Source organism: Hemibagrus wyckioides, linkage group LG08 (assembly GCF_019097595.1).
Source record: "Hemibagrus wyckioides isolate EC202008001 linkage group LG08, SWU_Hwy_1.0, whole genome shotgun sequence".
NCBI lineage: Eukaryota > Metazoa > Chordata > Actinopteri > Siluriformes > Bagridae > Hemibagrus > Hemibagrus wyckioides.
In genome coordinates, this window is record NC_080717.1 from 27,307,651 (window position 1) to 27,335,629 (window position 27,979).

The 27,979-nt window shown below is 38.9% G+C and overlaps 1 protein-coding gene across 2 annotated transcripts in view; it reads right to left on the minus strand.

Moving 5' to 3' along the window:
• spon1b (spondin 1b) overlaps positions 1-27,979 on the minus strand; it is a 116,083-nt gene that overhangs the window by 69,525 nt on the left and 18,579 nt on the right. For both annotated transcript variants that reach the window (XM_058396537.1, XM_058396536.1), the window contains exons 4-6: positions 19,879-19,952; positions 19,525-19,641; positions 15,089-15,237 (exon numbers count right to left, since the gene is read on the minus strand). In XM_058396537.1, the coding sequence (XP_058252520.1) occupies positions 15,089-15,237; positions 19,525-19,641; positions 19,879-19,952 (340 nt within the window). The remainder of the gene's footprint in view (positions 1-15,088; positions 15,238-19,524; positions 19,642-19,878; positions 19,953-27,979) is intronic.

Here is a 27,979-nt window from a genome sequence, read left to right on the forward strand (position 1 = left end):
AAAAGGGTGTGTGTGTGTGTGTGTGTGAGAGAGAGAGAGAGAGAGAGAGAGAGAGAGAAGGAACAGAGAGAGGGAGACAGAGTGAGCAAAAGAGAAAGAAAAAGTGAGAAAGCAGGAAAGAGTGTGTGTGTGTGTGTGTGAGAGAGAGAGAGAGAGAGGTGGGGGGCAGAAAAGGGAGTGTGTGTGTGTGTGTGTGTGTGTGTGAGAGAGAGAGAGAGAGAGAGAGAGAGAAAGAAGGAAGAGAGAGGGAAAGAGAGAGAGTGAGCAAGAGAGAAACAGAGAGTGAGAAAGCAGGAAAGGGAGTGTACGTGTGAGAGAGAGAGAGAGAGAGAGAGAGAGAGGGAGAGAGGGAAGAGTAGACGGTTCTAATTAATGCAGCGATGTCCAATCTATGCATCAAATAGTTTCTTTGAAGAGCGAATCTGTCATGAGTGAAATACAATCAGCTGAACTTCAAAGAACATCATGATTTGTTCTATCAGCCGTGTAACAGCCACTGAAACAGCAATGCAGGAAAAAAAAGCTGGTTCCACAGGTGGGTTGTAATGAATTGTTAAACAGGATCTGCTTTTAGATATTCAGCAAACAAAGATACGGAGAATGTTGAAGCACTGATGAGCGGAACTTCAGGCAATGCTGAAAAAAGTTACCGGACAAAGTGGAGATAGACCTGATTGAGTCTTGATCTTGGTTAGTCAATTGGGCACAATATTTGTCATAACAAGACCAGAAATCTGAGTCTATCATGAGCAAAGACTCACCAAAGTGGATAGATGAAATTAGAAGGAAAAAAAAAAAAGAAGAGGTTGTTCTCCAATCTTCAGCTGCCCAGTTTAGATAAACCAGTCATCATGATAGTGTCAGATTCCTGTTGGCTGACAGGAAAAAGAAACCTGACGTGATCTTCCACCTCAAGATCTGAAGTGTTGTCCTGAGATGCTTTTCTGCTCACCATGAGTGTAAAGAGTGCTTATTTAAGTTACTACAGACTTCCTGTCAGCTCAGACCAGCTCTGACGTCTCTCATCAACAAGATGTTTCAGCCTGCAGACCCTCAGCTCAGCATTCTGTCTAAACTCCCAGGAGATCATCAGTTTCTGAAATACTCAAACCAGCCCATCTGGCACTAATAACCACTTCTGTGCCGATTAAAGCATCAGAGATCAGATATTTTTTCCCATTCTGTTTGATGTGCACATTAACTGGAGTGCAGGACTTTATGTATTGTGCTGTTGCCACGTGATTGGCTGATTAGATAACTGCCTGAATGTGCATATGTTCCTAATAAAGTGGACAGAGTGGGTGTTTCGATGTACAAATAAAGCATGTGTTAATTAATTTTTGCTGCAAATCAGGAAAACAAACAAACAAACAAAAAACAATTTTTCTTTCCATTTCCTACACCGATGATTCTAATAATGAAACATTGACTACATACAGGCATAACATTATGACCAACTGCCTAATATTGTGTTGGTCGCGGCCAAAACAGCCCCAATCCGTCCTGCACTGTGTATTCTGACCCCTTTCTATCAGAACCAGCATTAACTTCTTATGTTAATGCTGCCATGATGAGGAGATCAGTCTTATTCACTTCACCTCTCACTGCTCACAATGTTGTCTGATCTGTGTACACACACTAATGGCTATATTCTGTTTTTATTAATCGTTTATTAATCGAACGTTTTTTTAATCTCAAGATCATGAATCTGTGTTCTAGTTGAGAAACAGTTACCTGTAGCAAGTTTCAGTCTGATTCTTCTGGGAGATCTTCCTGTGATGAGTACTCCAAAGTCATTTCAGATGCAAAAATCTTATTTTCTTTACACTGTTTACTCCCTGTACTTTGCATGTGACCTCGTTTCCACAGTTATTCTTAGTGTATAAATGCAAATGAGGAGAATTTATCTGGGATTTATTTGGATTTCGGTAAACACTGACCTGCTGGGAAAAAAAAAATTCTTCTAACTATATCATCAGGAGAACTCAAGTTCAAATCCCAAAGATACCACAGAGCCGTGGGATCAGATCAGCTATGCTCTCTGTGTGGGAGGGATGATATACTTCCTCTCCTGTCAGTCACAGGATGTGAGAACAACCAATCGAGGGTATGAGGGTGTGAGCTTATGTGTGCGGAAGACGGAGCATGGTGGTGCCAACACGAAGAGGATAGAAGGTAAAATAAAATAGTTTAATAATTTGATTTAATAATTTATTTTTATTTTCAGTTATTTAGTTATTTCTTCCTCTTCTTTCTCTGTTTCTCTTCTTTTGTAAAGCTGCTTTGAGACAATGTCCACTGTAAAAGGCGCTATACAAATAAATGAATTGAATAGAAACTTTTTTTTCTAATATTTTAAAACTGAGAGTTACTTTTTTAATATTATGTCATTTATTTATTATTATTAATTTAATACTCATTAAAATAATATTCAGTTAAATTAATTAAATATTAATTAAATATAACACATTAATAATAATCAATGTAATTAATTTAACAATTTAATATTTAATAAATTAAATATTCATTTTAGGTGCTTTTCTATTGAATATACCATTTTATATTTTACAATTTTGTTTTTATTTTTAAATTTTTTTTTTTAAATATATAAAGCAAATAGACAAAAAAAACAGACAGCTTGGGTTACATTTCTCTGTTGGATGGGCAGATCTTTTTTTAATATTATGTCATTTATTTGATTTATTTTTTTTTAATTAATATTTAATATGTTATATAATATTTAATTGTCCGGTGATGGACATGTTACAACTGCACTATTCTACCATGCATGGTGTGAACCGTTCAGTATAGTACTGTAGTTCCACTATAACTCATGAATCCTGACTCTTGATTCACTTCCTGTGGTCACGTCGATTCAGTGTCGATTTTCTCACCTAAGCTCACTAGATTTCCCCCAGATGCTGATCGACACCTTCTCAGTTATTTTGGTATTGTTGTGTTCTCACCTCCAAAAAGAAAAGAAAAACACTCCCACGTCCCCCTGAAACGCTGCATATGCGAAAGCATCCTTAAAAATCAGGACGTGTCGTTTACAAGCACTCACTTGAAGCGCAGCCTGAGTTTTAGACAGCTTTCCCACTCGATCAAAGGTAGTGAAGTCCACACACAAACAACCTGAAGTCCAGGAAAAAAAAGTAAACACGAGGAAGAAAAGCGAGGACATGCTTTTAGTGCTGCAGCTCCGTGCTTGTTTTGGATTCTGCTTTGGATAAAAGCATCTGCTACATAAATAAATGAAAATGCAAATGTTCTCATGCTCAAAATCGCATGCTCATGCTGGCATTCAAATTCTGATTGTTATCTTGTTGAGTCAGAAACATAATATAAATAATATCTAAAATAAATATCAAAATACACCATATGGTCAAAAGTATGTGCACCCCTGACCATCACACTTACATATGCTTCTACACCAAACTGGATCTGAAACACTGCTCCAGCATGACAATGCACCAGTGCACAAAGCTCAGAGCTCCATGAGGACATGGTGTAGAGATGAAGATTAGAGTAGAAGAACTGGCGTGTCCAACACGGAGCCCTGACTCTGACTCAACCCCACTGAACACCTCTGAGATGAACTGGAACACTGACTGATCCCCAGACCTCCTGTCAGGAGCTACTGGGACAGTTCCTCCAGAGATGGTGCTGGCAGGTGTTTAATCATAGCCTGCTTTTTTGTTTGTGTAGTCTCCACATGTTTTGTGCCACGCCCTTCCTATTGTTCCGCTTTTCCTCATTTTAATGTATTGTCCTCTATATATATTAGCACTTTTGTATCTTTGTCAGTCATTGTTGTTGTTTGTTTGCTGTCTGGTCAGGCGCTGTTCTGTTTCACGTTTATCTCACGTTTTGTTAATTTGTTATTTGTCCAGTGTTAGTCTTGTTTTGAGTTTTGTTAATAAAGCATGTGGGTCTGATAAACTGCGCACTGCCCATGGGAGATCGCTTCGGGTGGTGTTTCCCAAACGTTACTCCTCCTCACTATCATCAGCATCAGTGTCTAATCTTGTAACTGAAAGTCTGTGCAAAACATATATAAAATTCCTAATAATAATAATAAAGACACTTGTGATAAAGAGAACAGGATAAAAACACATCTCCCACACACAAGCTGAAATCAGGATCATAAAAAGATCCACAAATTCCAATATTTCATGGTCTGGTGAGAGACATAACATGTGTTTTCTTATCTGATTGACCACATATTCCTTCAAGGAACGGTTTCTGAGTTTTTATGAACAGCTAGTCGAGGACAGAATCACGTTCGGGAAGTTTAAATCAGTCTTTTTCCATCGGTGGCTAGAATTCTAATGTGAGATTTCGGTGTACTTTTGCATGAAAATGAAGTGCTCAAGACCGGTGAAGTGTTTGAGACCAGACTCTTTTCGCATGACGTTGCGTGATTATGTGCCGAAGCGTCCGGCTCGGTTCTGCAGATTCCTTCACAACCTTGATGAAACACCTGGAGGCTCATTTCCTCTGAGAGCACTTGAACATGGAAAAAAAGTGAGACGTGTTCATCCGCACCTCTGCGTGTGTTTGTCGATCCTGGTTGCTTCTCTCTCTCCGGCAGCAGCGTTAATGATCCTCGCTGCTTGTGGATGCATGTATTACTCAACACTTTATTACAAGTTATAGCTTTCTTCGTCTTGTGACTGTATCGCATCTAATCTGTGAGTTGTTTGTGTCGCGTTCCCGAGCAGCAGCACTCGCTAAAACTCAACTGAAGCTCTCTATATGTATCTGCACATGTGCTTCATCCTGCATTTGTTTTTTATTCCTCAACATGACAATCATCCCAGATGTTTGCGTCTACACCTACGATCGATTCTGAGCTCTTTATAGCAGATGACGTTCATTTTGCATTCATTTTAACTTCAGACAGGTGAATTCTTTCCAAATTACAGGTCAGGTCTTTAGGGCTTCTCACAAGTGTTGCTACGTTCCGGTTTTCATGTGATAAGAGGCTCGGAGACGCTGTTCACATTCGGATCGGGTGTCTGTTGCTAAGCAACTAGTTGTAACATTTTAACATCACATCGTTTCACACTACATGTTGGAGAACCCCGGGTAAAAAGCCGTGATGAAAGTGTGAAATGTTCCTCCATCTTGGGTTAAAAGCAGGGTTGAGGGTAGAAAGATGATAACACTGGGGTTAAGCGTAATGTTCAAAGCAACAGCTGTTTAATACTTTTATTTTTTTCTGAACGCGAGTTCGTAAGGTGACAATTTGTTTTGTGAAACAAATTTTCTCATAAGAAATAATGTAAATGCAGATAATCCGTTCCAGCCGTCCAAAATATGACCAATATTCCCAATACGAAGCGTATGTAAACTGTATGGCTCCTTACAAAGAACTGACCCAAGCCAAGCATTCCATGTCAAGGGTCCTCACAGGAAGTTGTGCCACCAAGCCTGGGCTAAAAATAGAACAGACCACCCACGCCCCCAATCTGTCAACAAAAAACACCCCAAAATTCACCTAGCTTATGCCGATGCAAAATTTCAATTCTTAAGGTGAAAATTCATAAGGGAGGGCATTCGTATGCCGAGGTTCCACTGTATTCACCTTTTTTGTGTTTATAACACAAACCAACATTTATTCCCCCCTCCATCTTGCACCTGTTTTAATTTATGCTGTTGTGTCGGTTTAAAATATGTCAGAGGTTGGTGGAGGAGGGTTTCCTGTACATACAGTATAACAATAAACTCATGAATCCTGACTCTTGATTCACTTCCTGTGGTCACGTCGATTTGGCGTCGATTTGATTTTCTCACCTAAGCTCACTAGATTTCCCCCAGATGCTGATCGACACCTTCTCACTTATTTTGGTATTGTTTTGTTCTCACCTCCAAAAAGAAAAGAAAAACACTCCCACGTCCCCCTGAAACGCTGCATATGCGAAAGCATCCTTAAAAATCAGGACGTGTCGTTTACAAGCACTCACTTGAAGCGCAGCCTGAGTTTTAGACAGCTTTCCCACTCGATCAAAGGTAGTGAAGTCCACACACAAACAACCTGAAGTCCAGGAAAAAAAAGTAAACACGAGGAAGAAAAGCGAGGACATGCTTTTAGTGCTGCAGCTCCGTGCTTGTTTTGGATTCTGCTTTGGATAAAAGCATCTGCTACATAAATAAATGAAAATGCAAATGTTCTCATGCTCAAAATCGCATGCTCATGCTGGCATTCAAATTCTGATTGTTATCTTGTTGAGTCAGAACCATAATATAAATAATACCAAAAATAAATATCAAAAGTATGTGCACCCCTGATCATCACACTTACATATGCTTCTACACTGAACTGGATCTAAAACACTGCTCCAGCATGACAATGCACCAGTGCACAAAGCTCAGAGCTCCATGAGGACATGGTGTAGAGATGAAGGTTAGAGTAGAAGAACTGGCGTGTCCAACACGGAGCCCTGACTCTGACTCAACCCCACTGAACACCTTTGGGAATAACTAAACACCGACTGATCCCCAGACCTCCTCACTGTCATCATCATCTGTGTCTGATCTTGTAACTGAAAGTCTGTGCAGAATAAATAAAATTTAATTAAATTAATAATAATGATGCAACAGGATAAAAACACATCTCACAAGCTGAAATCAGGATCTTTTAAAGAGCCACAAATTCCGATATTTCCAAATTATATTGATATTGTGATCAATTGTGCCACTTGGTGTCTCACATTGAATGTTGCAAATGAAAACTTGTATTTTTAAGTATATATCACTATAAATATAGTGTAGAGCAACATTATTAATATAAGCTTGGTCAGAGTAGCACCTGATTAGACATCGAGTAAACCTTCAAAGGCAAACTGCAGTTAAAAAATCCAGCGCCAGTCTTGTTTTGTGTTAGTTTGTCTCTCTGATTGGTCAGCCCCGTCCTGTACTCACAGCCTGTGAAGACAAATGGTGGCTTCAAAACAAACCAAGCGGCAACATCGAGACGGAACCCAAGCAAGCGGAAAAATGCCCCCGAGGGCATCAGAAGTAAAAAACAGCAGTATGACAAATGGACAAGCCACAAAAGTCAAACACGGCTTTGACAGAGTAGCTGACAGACAGACGACGGCACATGGAAAAATATATGACAACGCTGATGTATGGCGACGCCGGCAAACAAGGGCTCGGGGCACGGATCGATGGAGATGATGGAGGACCGAAAAGCGGTCACAACAAATGCAAATCGACCAGAAGAGATAACATAAGAGCAGGAGGTCAAAAGATCCCGTAACCTAACATCACTGAGAGGTCATTTCAGTGATAACTGCATTTTAATGAGTGATACAACTCAGCAGCTCAATCTGATTGGTCTCTAGACGTTGATTTATTTTCTGGAGCAGCAGCAGTGGCAGTAGAGCCATGTGCAATTCAAATTACAGGTTGATATCAATGCATGTGTGCGGTCGAAACCTTCCGGGAAGTTCGCACAGCATTCACGAGTCAGGAAGTCGTAATTACGACTTCAGGTGTAGCTTCTCTTAATTAACTACGAAAAATTACAGCTTGAAAATGAACAACAAACTACGCACATCAGGTGTGTTTTGCTTCTTGATGTACATTAATCAATTCCCAAAGCCGATGTAAGATTTATCGTTACGTATTGTGGAATTATCAAAAACATTAGTCTTGTTTATACAACTGAGCAGGATTAAGAGACTGGATTGGCATCTTGGTGGTTGTGAGTTTTGGATTTAACCTTCCAATCAGTAATCCAATCTTAATCACTGAGGTACCATTTTCCAGCTTGTTTACTAGGAAATTACAAAGAAAAAGCCTGACAACAGCCCCGGAGACGAATAAACATTCAATTTCAACAAATTTACCTTCAGCTGCAGATGTTGCATCCGATGATTCCACCATGTTTCCTTACTGACACGCCCCAACTCAGAAACCCCAGAATTTTCCACTCGTAATTACGACTTTGTGGTGGTGTTCCTGTGTACTCGGCTCATGAACACGATCTTTTTGTCATGATTTGAACGCACCATTTCTATAGTACCAACTCATCCATGAGAACATTATATCACATGCAGTAAATAAGGAACAGAATGTGGCAAATCCATAGCAACTTTACCCCTATCACTGCTCTTCTGAGAAAATCCAAAACCTATTCTACTCATAAAATACTATGTCACAACAGCAGCCATAACACAAGACCAACATGAAGGACTAAGGACTTAATTCTCCTCAAGAGTAGCACAAGACTTTAAAGTGCACAATAAACTCAACAAATACTCCTAGATTTCACACAGAAGAAAGAATGAAGGCATATGAATATACTTATACGTAACTCGAGTTATTTACGGACTGAAACTGAGGTCTCTGATCAGTTTGATCCAATTCATTTTATTTGTATAGCGCTTTTAATAGTGGACATTGTCTCAAAGCAGCTTTACAGAAATATAGAAACATACAATAAAAATGATAAAGTTTAAAGTTAAGTTACTATTTATCCCTAATATTTATCCCTAATGAGAAGCCTGAGGTGACGGTGGTGAGGAAAAACTCCCTGAGATGATACTGGAAATAATATAAATGTTGAAAATGTCCTTTCGACAACAGTTTAAAGCTGTTATGATGATGTATGATGAGCAGTTTGTTAGCACGTATAAAATAAACACTAAGTGGTTGGAATTAAGTCAAGAATGTAAGGGAACACTAATCTACATGGTCAGGCAATACTTTCTGCTGAAGAATCGAGTAAAAATAATTTAATTGTCTTTAGGTAACTATATGAAGCCATTATTATCGGGGTCAGAGTGCAGGGGGCAAGAATGATACAGCACTGTGGAGCAGGCAGGGTTAAGACCGTGCTCACTTGCCCAACAGTGTTAATGCTGGTGCTTGAACCCTGACCTTCTGATGAACAACCCAGAGCTTTAACCACTTGAGCCACCACTGCCCTGGTTGCGTTGTATGTTATGTGTTATATGTTAACTGTACCTAATAAACAGAACGGCGTTCCTAATAAAGTGGCTGTAAATGTTGACTGGACATGTTGTGGATTGCTCGAAATAAGAGTGACATATTTTCTGAAATTTGACAAAATTATAATCTGATGAAAGACGAAATGAACAGTGAGCTCTGACCGAGTTGAACAGATGAGTGTCATGTCTGCATTCAGGCGAGGACGAATAAAACCTCTCTACCGTCAGCCTGAGAGCGCAAGTCGTCGCGTGTCATCGCGTGAAAAGACGAATGGCGACATGTAGGAGATGAACCTTTTCTAAGTGCCCTTTAAATCCTTTCTTGCTCTTGTCTCAGAATTAAAACGAGGCTAAGTTTGACACATGGAGCTCCAGCTGACCTTCTCCAGCTCATCTCCTACCGCCGGCTCGCCTTTCGCTGGCAGGGAATTAGCGCAAAAATTAAACGCTCTACCAAACCCTGGACCGTACCGACTAATGAGACTAATTAAGATGCAGGGCAAAGCTCCACCTCCACTTGAACCGATCGACCTTTGACACGCTATTTCCGAGGAATAGGAGCGTGTGCAAAGTGGAGGTGTGGACTAAAGTAGCAATGGCAAATAGAATGTTAATGTAGTGTTGTGACTTCAGTCAGAACTCGAGCAAAACACTGAATAAAAAAAGAAGACCTGTCTGAAATCTGGTAAATACCATCTTCCTGTTCACACCCGCTCGTCTAGATCAGGATTTGTGTCTTGCTAGGATTTTAAGGTTTAGGATTTAGTTAGGATTTATGGTTATTTGATATCGCTGTGATTTTGGCTTTATGTTTCCAACAAAGTCTGCACTTCTGTGTGACAGCATTACAGAAGACCGTTTCTATGTCAGAAAAGGTTTTCCTAAAGGCTGGTGCACTCTGGGCGAGTTTAGCCTTGATTTCTTCCCAGTAGCTGAAGTTGAATAACTAATTATTATAATATTATATTTTAACTGATTTTCTCAGTATGCTAGTTATCTGAATATGATATTTTATATTATATCTGTAAAAAGAATGTTTGTGATTATTTGTATTATTCTGAATAGTCTGAATCTATCTATCTATCTATCTATCTATCTATCTATCTATCTATCTATCTATCTATCTATCTATCTATCTATCTATCTATCTATCTATCTATCTATCTATCTATCTATCTAAGTCTCTCTTGACCCTATGGGTCTGAGAGGATAACATTCATCTGCTGTCACACGCAGCAGATTCCTGAATCCAGTTTTCCATCCATCCATCCATCCTTTTCTGTAGCACTTATCCTACACAGTGTCTCAGTAAACCTGGAGCCTATCACAGTACTTGGGGCACAATACAGGGGACACCCTGGACGAGATGCCAAACCATCAAGGGGCACAATAACCCACACACACACACAGTGGACAATTTAGAGATGCCAATCATCCCACAATTCTGACACAATGTCTTTGGACTGGGGGAGGAAACAGGAGTATCTAGAGGAAGCCCCTGAAGCACATGGAGAACATGCACACTCCATGCACGCAGGGCGGAGGTTGGAATCGAACGTGCTAAGCCTCCACAACCCTCTTTCACCTATCTATTTAAAGATGTAAAAAACAAAATGTACCCACAATAATAACACTTTTATAAGAACTTATTTGGCCGTACCAAATGCAAAAATATAAACAAACATGACTCCTGCTGGCACACGGTATATTTATTTAATGCTTTAAATATTGTGCATTTTGAGGCCAAAATCAAATAATACTTCAGAAATAAAATTACTTCACTTCTTTAATTTATGTGCATTAGTCATGCGGTGAGCTAACCCAAGGCACAAAGAGCAAGATGGAAGCGACGCAGAAAAATAAGTTCCTTTGTGTTGGTGCACTTTGAAATAAATGATTTGATGATTTCAAGAAAGTGGACTATTATCTGTACAAACAGGCTTTTACTTACCATAGCACTGCTTTAAATCCAGCCCTAATGGGATGCTATTATTCTCTCAGGCTGACATTTTTAATGAAATATTTGCACATCTTCACCACACAGTTAGGAATTAACACAGCAGGTGGAATATAAAGACATACAGAGGGGGATATAAAGACATACTGTATCTAAACTATCATATTCTAGCCTACACTCTGTGTGTGTGTGTATGTGTGTGTGTGCATGTGGAGTTTGCATGTTCTCCCTATACTTCAGGGGTTTCCACGGGGTACTCCGGTTTCCTCAGACTGTGTTGAGACCCTGTGATGGGTCAGTACTCATCCAGTATGTCCCTCATTTGAAAGGTGCCATCATTTTTGCGCCTCATCTATGTTGATTTTTTTTCCCTCCACCTGCTTCTATATTCTCATTTGTACGAATACGTGATCTGTTTTTGAAGCGTGTTCACTTGTCCGATTTGCTTTCATCAGAGCATGTCTCATTCACAATTACTTTCTACCCCACAGCAACAAAGCCCGTTCCATTATAAAGCCGGTTCTAGTGCTCTGCAATTCTTAATCACTCATTAAAATGGTGTTTAAAAAAAAAATGTTTAAAAAATCGTAGTACTCATTACCTTAAATTGATGCCAGGGGAAAAAAACAACAATTTCCTGCTTTTTCATTTCCTTCCACCTAAATGTCACAATTTTCTAATTTATGGTATCTCCAAGTGCCCCCAGGCGTACACTACACTCATTAGGCACGTGTCTGTTGTATTTCAACAAAGTAAACAGAAAAGCTTTCATTCAAACCAGAAAAACTCCAAACACACGCTTCTTTAATCTAATTTTCTGTCATATAAAAAATTAAAATGTCTGTGTAAATAATCCACCTTGTTCATGCTGTGAATCTGCCTAATCTAGTCTAATCTGTGCGTTATCACTTGACATGCTGGTCACTGATCAGGCTGCAGGAATAATCTATAGCCTGGGCTAGAAAGAAATCAGCCCTAGCCTCACTGCTCTACAATTCAGACCATGTTTAATTTTCTTGGACCAATCCAATCTGCTATGAGACATCCATAAACATTTTTTTGATAAACTATAAAAACATTGAGATTCATATAGTGATCCAATCTTAGAGGCTGAGAGAGAAAACGTCTCAGATATTATGAGCTCCTCGTCTATGTTTAAAAGTAGATTTTAACATCAGATTTATGGAAGAATCCAATAAGATCTCGCACTCTATCTATCAAACTGTTGTTATTAACCCACAAAGCTTCACGTGGCCTGATAACACAGTATCTGTCCGACCTACTTGCCGCGTCCCGTCCGTCGTGCTATTTCTGCTCACTCAGACTCTGCTCTCTTTCAAGAACTCAAATAATCAGGAAAGTTGCTTTCCGAGATTCTATCTGGATATCTTAATAGAATGAATATCCTCACATCCAGACATAATTATAAAGAGAAATCAGTTTTCACTACTTGTTATCATTATTTATGATTTGTATGGAGATTTTATTCTTATTCTTTTTAATATTTTATTTGTATTATTTTTCTTACCTTTCTTTTATAGTTATCATCATTCATTTTTTTACTGGTTTTCTACCATTTCTTAAACAATATACTGCACTTGATAACGGAATATAAAAAAAGTCAAAATAATGGTTAAAAAAAAAATGCCTCGTATGTTCATGCAGTACAGTAAGACCTTCAATTTAATTTGCAAATTAATTGCAATTATTTATTTGCTTATTAATAAAAAATAAATATAACAGTATTATTATTATTATTATTATTATTATTATTATACTGTGCATTTTATTAGTGTGTCTATTTATTTGGCTGTTTAAGTAATAATAATAATAATAATAATAATAATAATAATAATAATAATAATCAGGGGCGGACTGGCCATCGGGAGCACCGGGATATTTCCCGGTGGCCTGATGGTTGTTCAGGCCTGCCGCCGCTAGGAATGAATTGACGGACCTCTCAATCTACGAATCAGGAAATCGTGGAGTGAAAATGACATCAGCACATGACCCAATGTCAGCGACGCATTGGCTATTGGCTATTTCCAGAGGCAGGTAATCGATGTTTTGCGGCTCCTCACAGACCGACCGGTATACGAGGTCCAAGTACTGCGAGAGTGACTTAAGAGTGTGCACTCAAATATGCACTAGAGTTGCTCTCGCAATACTTTGGTGTCCATTTGACAGATGGATGCTTTCATCCAAAGCAACTTACAATAGATAAAATCAAACCAACAAACAAGCAACAATATTTAAGTGCTGTGCTGTGACAAGTCTCGTTTAGTCTAACGCAGCACGTAGCATGTTTTATTATAATAATAAATAAAAAGAATAAAAAGTAGATTGAATAGAGAGTGCTAGTGTTAGTGGGTCAAGATTTCTAGATAATAAATAAAATAAATCATAGAAGTAGAATAGACAGTGTAAGTGTTAGAGGGTCAAGTTTTTGTTTTTTTTTCTAAATAAAAATGAATGACCTGCACACACACATCTACAGCATCTACAACTATCGCCTAAGAAGTCCACTTTGTGCAAGCTAATGGTGTTCACACAATATATATTTAAAAAACATATAGCAATAGAACTTGTAAAAGAGCATGTTGCAACATCTTAGTGAATGACAAAACATCACAGTGTTTTAGAGATGGGGATACAGTATTTTCAAGTGTCAAATTTGACCAGAATGTTTTTAACTTATTTCTTTATTTTTTGGTGAGGAAGGAAGCAGCAGCAGGACTACTGCTGCAAGTGCTCCTGCTGCTGAACTAGAGGTGGTGGACAGGTCAGCATCTAAATCAGAGCAGGAACCTTAAGCGAAGCAAAACTAAACATACAGGCTATACTCTTAGAACAATATGTGCTTTTATGATTTATGAGATCAGTAGTAGGACTGTAATATACAATTAATATAAGTATAGATTACTGAACGTGTTTATTTCATATGCAGAGCAACTAGATGTGCAGAGTGAGAGAGAGAGAGAGAGAGAGATTCAGAAAAAGATGAAAATAACAGTGAAAGCCTTGATAATCCATTTGATTGTTTTGCCCCTCCCCAGTCGAAGGATTTTCATTTATTTACTAGTGCTAAACACTTACTGTTTACTCTTACTGGTCTGTTCTTATGCCATTGACTGGACAGTAGGTGCGTTTACATGGACACTTTTTAATCAGATCGGACTGAATTCAATCAGATTGACAAATCCGAACGCAGCATTAACATTAACGCGGTATAATCAGATTGTTATGCGCGTTTACATGACACATGATTAGAATCGGATTAGATCTTTTGACATGTGCACAGTCCACGAAAACAGGATTCCCGCCGTTCCAGGATGGACGTACTAGCCATCCATCTGTACGTCATACGTCATTCTTGCGTCATTGCACATGCGCAGAACTTTCCAGGAACATATTCCATCCGATTAAGTGTTTACATGTCCTCTCGATCGGACTAAAAATGGTTTAAACCACCCCTTACCAGCCGAAATTTTAATCGGATGTGGCAAATTCCATCCGATTGACGTGTTTACATGACACTTTTTTAATCTGATTGTGCTTCTAGTCCTGTTACGATCGGATTACAAGTGTCCATGTAAACGCACATAGCGTCATCTGTTATTTACACTGTCGTAGCTTTTGTTAAGTTTGTGTTTCTGATACTTTTGATATACTATACTTGATCATTGGAAATATATATATATATATATATATATATATATATATATATATATATATATATATATATATATATATATATATAAAATATTTATATTTTAACATTTTTGTTGTTTTTGTATTTTAACATATTTGTCTGTGGTGTGGTAGTATAGATGGTGTATTCCTGGTGAGTTTTTGAGGGTTCATTTAGGCCAAGTCAAATTCCCGGCCTGAATTATTGTCCCAGTCCGCCACTGATAATATACAAATAATATACAAATAATAAACAAATAAATAAATGCAATTTGTTAAAGGTTTCATTTCTCTTCATTTTCTCGACAGCAACAACAATGATAATCATCATCATCATCGTTGTTGGGAAACCGTCTTCCACACCTAACGTGAAACAGTCTGAAGCACTGAGGAAATCATGACCTCCGCTGACATGTTCTGTTCCTGCACCTGATGGACGCTAATCTGCAAAGACCACGCTGCGGAAAATTCATTCTACCTTCTGACGGATCTCTTCCTCCATTTTGACGGGCGAGCCGAGCTCGGCGACCTGGCGTACCCCCTCGCTGGCGTATCCTCCGTACTCCCACAGCACGTAATTCCTGGTGTGAGAGGCACCAATCAGAGCTGACCAGTGATTGGCTCGGCCTGTTAGAAACAAATCCAACCGTCAGACACGCAGCTGTCGGCTTTGATTTGATTGACGGCTGTTAAAAGATTCCTGTCAGAAGCATTTATACACTGAAAGATAATGAGTAACAATCACAATATAATCGTAATCATAGTATAATCTGATTACACATTCACACACAGGAAGTGATGCTCAGGGACATCAACATTCCAGCAGTGTAGGAAATAAAACATCTGCTTGGGGAACCTGCTAGAACATGTTGGACTTATTATATAGGAAATCTGTTCTTAGCTCAGAGCAGCATAATGATTCACAGCAATAATGTCATCGTTATCTGATTATTCAAGTCATCATGTAAACCAATAAAACTCCAATAAAACTCTATACACACACACACACACACACGCTACAGGTCCATTCCCCTTAGTGTAGATTTTCAACCTCTTTCCTTTTTTTTTTTTTTTTTTTACATTTTTTAATATAATTAACTAATATATTAGTGCATTATATGCAAGCATTCAAATAATCATTTAAAAAAGGGATCTGAATTAAAATATTAAAATAAAAAATATTCACAAACAGTCTCTCCAGGATTTCACTCGAATTTTTGTTTTTTGTTTCTTTTTTGTTATTGTTTGGGCTTTTTTTTGTAATTTGCAATTCTTGTTCTTTGTTTTTTTTTTCTTTTTTTTAAACTATTGGTGAATTGAAGACACATGTAATTACTTCCTATGAGAGCTGTACACATGTTCATGTTCCACACACGTGAATGGAAGAGGGATTTGGCTGAATGCATGTTGTGATGACGTCACACGACTCCGACTTATGTCTCCGCCCAAATCTGCAAAAATCTGCCATATTTTTGAAAAATTGCAAGCTCCTCCGAACATTGCAGAGATGGTTTTTTTTTTATTGCAAAATCACAAAATCCTGGAGGGAACTGATATTGCACTAAAAGTACTTCAAGTAATTATTAGGAGAGACATTAATAGTAATAATACATTAAAAATAATCAAAAAAGTAAGACACATTAAAAGTAATCATAGTAATTAATAGAGACATTATTAGGACAATAATCCGGTTATTCTCTGTATGTATATCATTAATCAGATCTCTTATACATGTAAACACTTTCTTCTTCTTCTTCTGTAAGTTTTCACTTTTAAAAAATGCAACTACAGTAAAACCTCAGCACAGGAATTTAATCGGTTCTGGAGGCGAATTGTTAAGGCTAAAATTTGTATTGTGAAACGGATTTTCCCATCAGAAATAATGTAAATGCAGATAATCCGTTCCAGTCACCCAAAATATGACCAATACGAAGCGTATATAAACTGTATGGCTGCTTACAAAGAACTGACCCAAGCCAAGCATTCCATGTCAAGGCTCCTCACAGGAAGTCATGCCACCAAGCTTGGGCTAAAAATAGAACAGACCACCCACGCCCCCAATCTGTCAACAAAAAAACACCCCAAAAATCACCTAGCTTTTGAACGCATGCTGAAGACAACATTGGTATCGTGGGTTGACTCTTTCACACAGCTTTCACTGACTGAAAAAAAATCTTAAAATTCATAAACTTGCTTTGGTTGGCTTTCCACTGACGCTAACAAGTTTTGAAAGGCTCCCGGACGTATGTGCAACTTAGCAAATTTCTTGCAAAATGTCAATTCTTAAGGTGAAAATTCATAAGGGAGGACATTCCTATGCCGTGGTTCCACTGACGTATATAGTCTGATTTGTTAAATGTATTGCACTATTACACAAACAGCATAAAAATAGCAGACAAAGATGTACAGAAGCATAAAATGCAGCAGTGAAATAATTCAAGTAGCGATAAAGGCTAAAACATGCTACAGCATGCTACATCTATATCTAGCTGCTTGTCTGCAGGCTAGTTAGAAGCTTTTTATGCTAGCTTATAGACAAAGCACCTTCTACTGAGACTTTGCTTTCAAAACAGCATAGAAATTAGCAGACTAAGATGTACAGACGAAAAAATGAGCTTAAACAGGCTGCTACATCTATACTGCTCTTTCATCCATCCCCAGGAAGATCAAGACCTCTTCACACGTCCACCAAGAAAGCCACACCTCATCCATTCTCTGATCATTACCCCTAATACTTCTATACACTCTCTCCTCACTCTCCTTCTGAACGACTCCCTTACCCCTAACACCTCCTCCTATTCTCACCTTCCCCTTGTTCCCTTAACGAGGCTACCCAGGCAGGGAAGGACCCTTGACTATGGAGGACATCATTTCATGGAATCCTGTCAACTTGCCTCAGACCGAAGCTGCTTGGATAAGTAGCGAAACGTTTTGTTCTAACTAGAAAGAAGTCCATTTGACAGGACTCCAGATAACAGCACCTACTATCTAACGATGAAACACACACACACACACACACACAAATATTCAAATAAACAGGGCTATTTTCCTCTAATTGCTAGTCCCTATACAGGAACAGCATACTTACACACACACACACAAACACAAAGTGAAGCATTATGTCCTGCATTAAAAAAAACAAAAACGCTTTATTCAACATTGTCTCTAAAAGTCCATCTGACAGGATTTCTTCTCCCTTTACTGTTTCCACAAAGTCTTCTGCTGTTATCCCTCAACAAACAGCTGACCGCATGCTTTCACACACACACACACACACTCACACACACACATCTGTAATGACTAAGAGGGAGGCAGAGATCCCACTTCCTGTCTTCATAATCACCCACACGGGAGGCATAATTATGAGATGAGCCATAATTTGATTACACATTAGCCCACTGTTTACTAATGAACACAGAAATAAGCCATTTTACAGCCCGGATCTGTTTGTAGCAAGCTTTGAATGCTGTTTATAACAAGCTTTCAATCATAAAAATGGGAGACAAAGAATGTTTTGTCTTTTGGTTTGCTTCTATTACCTAAAAATAGCAGAGAAAGATGTACAGAAGTATAAAAAGCAGCAGGAAAATACTCCAAGTAGCTATGAAAGGCTAACAGCATGCTATATCTATATCTAGCTGTTCATCTGCAGGCTAGTTAAAAGGTTTTATGATAGCTTATAGACAGAGCACCTTCTACCGAGACTTTCAAAACAGCATAGAAAATAGCAAAAGGAAAAAGAAGCAAGAAAAAAGTATTTCAGGTCGATAAATGACAAACAGGCTGCTACATCTATGTTTAGCTTTGTTTTAACGTAAGAACACTTGCTGTTGATTCATGCTAGCTAGTCGGTAGCTGGTTGGCTAGCTAACTATGTCTAACTGTTTAGTTCAGAATAATTATTTATTTTCTGTACTAAAAATACTATTTTGTATACTATACTCAAAATAAAAACCAGTATTTTCCTAGAATAATATAATATTATATAAAATTAATATATTTCTTATTAATATATAAAATTTATTTTAAACGAATAACTGAAGCTTCATCAATTCTGCATACATCTAAATGCAAAAGTTTTAATAGGGCAAATTGTGCATCACATATAATAATAATAATAATAATAATAATAATAATAATAATAACAACAACAACAACAATAATAATAATTATAAACATCATCATAAAATGTGGGCGTGTCCTGCAACTAAACTACCATCTAAAAGAAAATTAGAAAAAATAAATTTCTGAGTACCACAACCTCCTGACCACAACCAAGAGGATCAAAATAAATATAAGAACAAGGTGTCTGCAAGTTAAAGTTTTTCTACTTTATCCAACATAAAAAGGTCAAAACAGGAAGTTCTGCAATGGTCCAATTTTACAGAGAAACCCTTATTTTACCAACAACCAAGTTTTGACATGTTTTCTCGACTTCATTTGGATCGGTGTGTCCATTGTTTTGATCGCCAAGGTAACAATTTTTGTCCACTGAGATCGCTCATCACCACACCCTGCACTTTCTTTCCTTGAGACGTTGTGAAAGACGTGTGTCTTTTTCGGGTTTACAGACTGTCATGATCTTAAGGCAAGACTCACTGCTGCTATAATTTTTTGGTCATTTTGATACTTTGAGATAAAACGTCTGGGTTTTGTCTGGCTAAAATTTGTGCGACAGTGACTTCAGAGTTTGTTAGTATTTGTATAAAGATCATTTTTGGATATCAGATCTACAGAAAGAGGAAGCTGGAGGCTGTAAGAGATGCAGGGTATTAAAAAATTAAGAAAGTAAAACAAACTTTTTCATTAGAAATGTCTTCAAACATGAATTGAATAGTTTGAAAAACGTCTAGGAAAAGTGTAAAAAAAAAAAAAAAAAAAAAATCACGCTGCGAGTGTGTATAAAACACTCACGGGGATAATCCTTGGGATGCATTTTCTCGCTCCAGTTCCCGTAAAAGGTGAGCCGGTACTTGGCCGTTCCACAGGCGCAGCACTCCTGCAGAGGCTTCTCTGTGGTTCTCAGAGGATCTGTAGAACAAGAGCTGTAGATTACTTACAGACCAGGCTGACCCGACGTCGCACAAAGCCGAGCACATGTGCACACACGCGCCAGTCTGCATAAGATGAACACACACACTCACACACACACACACACACACTCACACACACGCTACAGTGGGCCAAGCAAATTACACTGAATTGTCCAAAGAAAAAATGTAATTATAAGGTTCTAGTTGTATAGCTGAGGCGCACGTTTGTAATTACCTTTCTCGCACAGCCTCCTAGTGAGAGAGCCCTCATCCTGGAAGGATATTATCTTCCTCTGTACCACGCTCACCCTGTGAAAAGACAGTAAAAAAAAAAAAAATGAAAAAGGTCACGCTGCTTTTACATATTACTCCACTTTCATCCGAGACAATACGCCTCCGTGGTGAGAACAGATGCTCGCTGAAGTTTCCAGAGCATTCAAGATCTCCTACATAGTTCTACATTTAAGCAGACAATATTAAAGCTTACAGTCACAACTAAACCCTTACAGTCTCAACTAAACCCTTAAGGTCTTGAATTAATAATAATAATAATAATAATAATAATAATAATAAAAATCACATGATTCATAGGTGAACTTACCACAGTTCTTAACTTTTCCTAGGTTTTTTTTTATCACAATTAATTTATTTCCATCTAGAATCTTTTTACAGTTGTACGTTATGAATGTGTTTGTTTCTGTTGTGAAAGTGATTGTGTCTGTGATGCTGATAAAGCGTAAATAACTCAAAAAGGCCTCACATGGCCTAGCAAAATGTCAATTTTTATTTTTATGTGTGATTATAATCTGTCAGTACATGTTTAGAGGGTGTGGCTTCTCTGTATGTCAGTACATGTTTAGGGGGTGTGGCCTCAGTGCCTTTCAGTACCCGCATAAGTGGCATGGCTACTGTACTTGTTAGTACCCTTTTCTAAGGCATAACCTCCACGTCAGTCACTAACTGTATAGGAGGCATGGCCTCTGTAGCTGTCAGTAGCTGTATAGGAGGCATGGCCTCTGTAGCTGTCAGTAGCTGTATAAGAGCCATGGCCTCTGTAGCTGTCAGTAGCTGTATAAGAGCCATGGCCTCTGTAGCTGTCAGTAGCTGTATAAGAGCCATGGCCTCTGTAGCTGTATAAGAGCCATGGCCTCTGTAGCTGTCAGTAGCTGTATAAGAGCCATGGCCTCTGTAGCTGTCAGTAGTTGTATAAGAGCCATGGCCTCTGTAGCTGTCAGTAGCTGTATAAGAGCCATGGCCTCTGTAGTTGTCAGTAGTTGTATAAGAGCCATGGCCTCTGTAGCTGTCAGTAGCTGTATAAGAGCCATGGCCTCTGTAGTTGTCAGTAGCTGTATAAGAGCCATGGCCTCTGTAGCTGTATAAGAGCCATGGCCTCTGTAGCTGTCAGTAGTTGTATAAGAGCCATGGCCTCTGTAGCTGTCAGTAGTTGTATAAGAGCCATGGCCTCTGTAGCTGTCAGTAGTTGTATAAGAGCCATGGCCTCTGTAGCTGTCAGTAGCTGTATAAGAGCCATGGCCTCTGTAGCTGTATAAGAGCCATGGCCTCTGTAGCTGTCAGTAGTTGTATAAGAGCCATGGCCTCTGTAGTTGTCAGTAGCTGTATAAGAGCCATGGCCTCTGTAGCTGTCAGTAGCTGTATAAGAGCCATGGCCTCTGTAGCTGTCAGTAGCTGTTTAACACTCTTTTCTGTTAATCAGTGCGATCAGGTAATCATGAGCCACTGTGAGAACATGTACAGAGAATTGACTAGTTAGCACTTTCTTCTTAGTGGTCCACTGTACTGTGACATAGTATTAGCATAAGTTTGAAAAGATGAAGCATATGAAGCACGTGCAAGCCTTCATCCGGCTCATTTATTAGCTGTTATTAGAAAGGAAAAAGAACACATCCTTAACTCACTGTTCATGTCCATTATTAAAGAAAGGTCCATTTTCTCAAGAATGTTCACCTTTCCTGAGCCTCATCAAATATGAGCATTCTGACACTTCCAGACTGCTGGACAGCCCCGAGTTTAAAAGAAGCCTGTAAAATTGTCCGATACTCTTGAAAAGTGGTTCCCAGGAGTTTAAAGCAGACCGGGATCACACACCCCCTCGCCACACCTCCACCATGTCCACTGCATGCTAATGCAGACTTACTGAGGTCCAGTGGAGCTGCCAACTGCTATAACTCACTGATACTGTGGAGAGCTGTCCATCTGCACTAACCTGACACACACACACACACACACACACTCCTCCACCCGAGGCTTATCTCACAGAAATGATGGTGCCAGTGCTGAAAAATACTGGAAATGCACTCAGCCATTGGAGCAAGCTCGTTTTTGATTTCATCTCAGCTGATTTAACTTCACTTAACATTCACACACAGACAATTTTTCTTGTAGGCACAAGGAAGATAAATTATCTGTAAACCCGAATGGACATGTTCTCTAAAGTACCGGACTGTAAAAGTGAATGAAGGGTCATGGTGGTGACGATGGGAGCACATGGCAATTTAAAAAGGACAAAACACTTTCTGGAAAATTTCTCTTTTAGGAAAATATCAAGGGCACAATTTTATTTCTTATTGTGCAATACATCATACTATTTATAGATTTATAGAAGCACAAAACCTAAAACCAAAAACAGAGGTAACGCATTACCTCTGACTTCCGCAACTAATAACATGTCTGACTACAAAAGATTCTAGTTGTGGTTCCTGGCTGGCCCGCTTCCCTTTGGACAGTGGAGTCTCAATGGTTAATGTTATGAGTTATTGCCCAGAAAGTTAGAGGTTCAAATCACATCACTGCCAAGTCGTCACTATTAGGGCCCTTGAACAAGGCCCTTAACCCCCTCAGCTCCATTTCACTTCTGACCATGCACTCTCACCACAGCTTTCTAACAATCTGGTACATAAAAGAATTTCACTGTGCTGTAATGTATGAAATGTGTCTGAGAAATAAACGCTTTTTCTTCTACGATTTCTATTTTACTTTTGTTTATTTATTCTTCTGGTGGAAATCACAAAGATTATAGTTAATAGCCAGTTTGACTGGAACCGAATGAGTTCAGTAAGTCAGCCTATAAATAATATTCGCTTGATTTTTAATTATAATGTGACTAAAAATGTGTTCTGTGGGTGGAAAATGTAGGAAGACAAATCTGTAATTATTACTGTAGATATTTTAATAATAAGCCTTATAATAATTTTTAGGATATTTTTAATTAATATAAACACTAAGGTCCTGGTAAGCAAAAAAACTTTGAAAGCTTCTGATTCACGTGAAGACAGAAATGGTACAGGTTTAAGAATAATTGTTCGAAATGAACCCAGGACGTGACTTCCCACGTGTTTTTGTTTTTTTTAGATTATATTTATCGCAGGAATTTTCCCTGGTCTTCACACGTATGCTAAGCCATCTATGTGGCACTGCTGCACAAACTGGTCTAAATCTGACCTCCTTCTTTTCTCCTGTATTGACTCCAGCTTGTTCAGTATTCAGCATACGTCTTTACTTCTTAAGGTTGAATGATGTGACCGCCTTCCTAATAAAGGTGGCTATTTATTTTAAACTTCTTCTCCTCTCGTTCCCCCTGGTGATTTCACTTGTACGGTGCAGATCTCCCCGTCAGCAGCGTCCCTCACTGCAGAAACTGCAAATTTATGAGGACATTAGAGTAAAACTGTCCTGCTCAGCACATCACACCTTACAGCAGCCTTCTCCAAACAGGGGCCCGAGGGTCAAATCTGACAAGTTAAAAAGACTTTTTTATTAGACATAGGACAGAAATACACGAGTTCCAAGCAAACCCGAGCCACCTTGAAGAGGTCTCATCTCCCGTGAAAGATAAATCCAGTGAACACATCTGGCTCTAATATTCGCCCATGCAGAGCTCACATCTGTAATGCAACTAAATTGCACCCACAAAACTCAGCGATCCTACAGATTTTTTCCCCCTGAAAGTCATAATCAGACCTTCTTCAGCATAAAGGTCCGTGTACTTTACTCGTTATGTTCATTAGATTTAGGTTTCAAATCCCAAAGCTGGATATTATTCAAAGGATTTTCACACAGATTTCATATGGATACTTCAATTCTGCTCCAAATAACAAGAATGAAATTAGGGGTTCAGTTCTAAAATATTTGGTGTGCCTCATTGGTACATTATTTAATGACTACAAGACTCACAAAAAACAGTGCGGCTTTAGCTAATATTTTATGCATTAGGCAAACATTATGATGTCACTGTCGCTATTTGCATATTTGGTTTTAAATGTGTGTGTCAGCCTGATAAACCCCAGACATATTGACATATTCTATTCAACACTATATACATTCTGAACTGAAGATTTTTTTTTGTTGCTATCTATTAAAAATACAAAAAGCTCTATAAAGGCTGGGTAAAATAAATAAATAAATAGTCAAATAAATAAATAAAAAATCAGTGGAGACTATTAAATGCTTTTTTTTCTTCTTTTTTCGTTGTTTTGTTTTTGTTCCTTTCGAAAATAGAAATTCACTTTTTTATTCATTCTAAAAAAATAATATTTTCAACATTTCAAAGCATAAGCAACAATCCTGTAAAGTGCCACATACTGTATCTCATCCAAAGGCCAAAACACACAAAATTCTTTGCAAAACCGGCAAAGAAATCCTTATTCGTCTGTATCGTTAAAGCTAAATTGCGGAGATTTTTAAATTCTTATTTTATTTTATGACCAATGTGCTGACCATATGGCAGCAGCACAATGTAGAAAGTCATACAGATACAGGACAAGAGCTTCAAGCTTCAGCTTCATGTTCACACCAAACATGGATGAAAACTGGGATTTTCATGGCTTGATGGTTGGTGTATTGATGAGTATTTCAGAATTCTCCTGGGACACGACAGTCTCTAGCATTTACACAGAATAGTGCGAGAAAAAAAATCCAGTTCTCCAAGCAGAAACCGCTCATTAGTGAGAGAGTTCGGAGAAGACGTGTTAGGAAGCAGATGGTAACTCAAATAACCACTTGTTACATCCGTGATGAACAGAAAAGCATTTTAGAAAATACAAACTTCAGCTGAAAGTTAAGGCAGATGGGCTACAAAAGCAGAAGACCCCTTAAAGTTCCACTCCAGAGTCAAAAACGATCTTCTTTGTAAGATGCAAGAACAGATCTCCTTCAACTCCTAGCTGAAACACCTGCCAGTGGCTTTTTGTTGCCAGCACAATGCACTACACTGTCTTATACTTATTCTCTTCCCATAGTCTGTCTAAATGCAGTGTATTAATGAGTAACAATGTGCCAGAGATCCACTATTCAGTCAAGTTGATTTTCAAGCAACGTAAAATGGGTCTGAGGTTTTTAAGCTGTCCACAGTGGCATAGTAATTAGCACATTTGCCTCACACCTCTGGGGTCAGGGGTCAGATTCCTGCTTCAGCCCTATGTGTGGAGTTTGCAAGTTCTCTCTTTGTGTAAGAATTGGCAGTGCTGGGGTTGGCTTGAACTAACAAACTTCCAATCAAGAACCCAGAGCCACCACTGCCCAGGAGATTCAGGAGTTTCCTCCAGGGCAAGTACTCTGGGCAAAGACATGAGTTGTAGACTGATTGGAATCTCTAAACTGTTCCTAGTGTGTGAATGGGTGTGTGGTTGTGCCCAATCATGGTGTCCCCCACTGAGTCCCCTGGGATAGACTCCAGACTTCCCTGTGAAGGATAAGGGCTATGGAAAATGGATAGGTGATGCACCAGTATGGCAGCTTAGGGGACATGGTAGCTTAGTGGTTAAGGTGTTGTACTGAACAGGAGGTTGAGAGTTCAAATCCCAGGTCCACCAAGCTGCCACTGCTGGGCTGCTAAGCAGGGTCCTTAATCCTCAAATTCTCATCTGTATTAAAAAAAAGGACAAATTATAAGTTGCTCTGGATAAGGCCAGAAATGTAAAACCAAAGAGCAAATACATGGTGACTGCAAAAAGCATAGAATTAGAACACTTTTCAAATCAGAATCTCCAACGCATGGAGTGTTTTCTCATAAGGATCTCAGTTCTTCATTCTTTATTGAATATCTGGTAGTTCAAGGCAACTAGAAGTGAACAAATGAAGCTTTTCATGAGCTTTCACCAAATAAAACCATCTTGGCTTGAAGTATTAGACTTTAATCAAAGGTTTCCTGGAGACCTCGAGAAGACGACGGTATTACTCCGTAGTTAAAAATAAAAACCACTGTCAAGAGAATGTCTTCTTTTTCCAGGAACAGCTTTACAACATTTGCACCTTGAATCGGCAAAGGAAAAAAAATCTGATATTTTATACTGCTGGTATAATCAACTACAAGCAAATTTCACATAAGGTCAGCTTTCTGTTTGTCTCGTTTAACATCCGGACAGTTTCTGCTTCAAATGTCATAAAAAAAAGCAGGGAAAAATCAAAATACTGTAAATTCCATGCTAATTTCATGGGAAGCTCTGGAAATCATTAAAAAATTATTTGTAATATTTAAATAATCATTTTTTTAAAAAGCTCTCTGGGTTTCCTTTTTTAGCAAACATCAAAAAAATTAATCATTTTACGGCTAAAACAAAAAAGTAAATCACCAAAATCAACAAAAAACAGGAATAAAAACACAGTGATGTAATAAAGCGTTCGGATCACTGGCGTCATTCATTTTTCATTCAACACACAAATAAAATGTGCAAGCATAAAATAAAAAAATATAACAGCAATAATATAAAATACAAATAAAGTCATCAAGTAATTTGTAATTAGTGACTTTTTATACATTCCACTAGATCCCTGAAGGTGTACTGTGGGATCTGGCACCAAGATGTTAGCAGCAGATCCTTTAAGTCCTGTAAGTTGCAAGGTGGGGCCTCCATGGATCAGACTTGTTTGTCCAGCACATCCCACAGATACTGGATTGGATTGAGATCTGGGGAATTTGGAGGTCAAGTCAACACCTCAAACTGGATGTTGTGGTCATCAAACCATTCCTGAACCATTTCTGCTTTGTGGCACGGCACATTATCCTGCTGGAAGAGGATCAGGGAATACCGTTTCCATTAAAGGGTGTACATGGTCTGCAGCAGTGCTTAGGTAGGTGGTACGTGTCAAAGTAACATCCACATGGATGGCAGGACCCAAGGTTTCCCAGCAGAACATTGCCCAAAGCATGACACTGCCTCCGCCAGCTTGCTTTCTTCCCATAGTGCATCCTGGTGCCATGTGTTCCCCAGGTAAGCCACGCACACGCACCCGGCCATCCAGCTGATGTAAAAGAAAACGTGATTCATTCAGACCAGGCCACCTTCTTCCACTGCTCCGTGGTCCAGTTCTGATGCTCATGTGCCCATTGTTTATGCTTTTCACAGTGCACGGGGGTCAGCATGGGCACCCTGACTGGTCTGCAGCTATGCAGCCCCATACGCAGCAAACTGTGATGCACTGTGTATTCTGACCAGTTTCTAAGTTCACCTAGATTAATTCAATAAGAAGTGAAAGAGAAATCCCGTGTCCTTTTCCCTTCAGTGAACTGGCTTTGCTTCCAAACAGGACAATCTCCAGGCAGCAGCTTCAAAAAAATCAATAATCCTAATAAATGCTCTCCTGTCTTTTTTGTCAGTTAAAAGCCACACTGTATATTTTTTAATAATTCTGCTTTTATTTTAGCAGATGAGTATCGGGTGTAACTTTTGCTGTGAATGTACCCCATTTTTTTGCCACAAACTGAGCCACTAAACATAAACACAGTGTACAGACACATGGAAGATTCAAGACACGTCAAATTTATCACCGTGTCCAAACAGCAGCCATTAAATAAATAAATAAATAAATAAATAAATAAATAAATAAAAATCCTTCCCCTAGCACATCTCTCTCTTCTGCACTACTGTAAAATGCATCCGTTACTGACAGCCTGACTCTGGAGAAGTCTTGGCCGTCTCCCAAAAGTAATTGGACTTATATTTAATGGCTGCACGCTGCTGCCAGGCACGTTTCATGGCCTTTCGACTGGCCCGACGCCCAGACCCGCACCGAGCCGGAGTGACGGAAGTCTTAGCGTAGCAGATGTTTCCGAGTGGCACAGCAGATGTTTCGGAGGGATCCAGAATAAAACCGTACAACGGCGACAGAAACGCCAGAGAGATATCGAGATGGGAAATATTTCCTATTCACACACGAAGAGAAATGTGACAGCGAGAAATGTGGCCGAGGCCGAGCAGGGATAAGACTGCTCATTATATTCAGTTGAGAAAAAAAAGAAAGAAAGAATGAAAGAAAGAAAAAAAAAGAAGGAGAGGAGAAAGGTGTAGGTGGAGGCTGTGTGGGGAGGAAATGAGGACAAG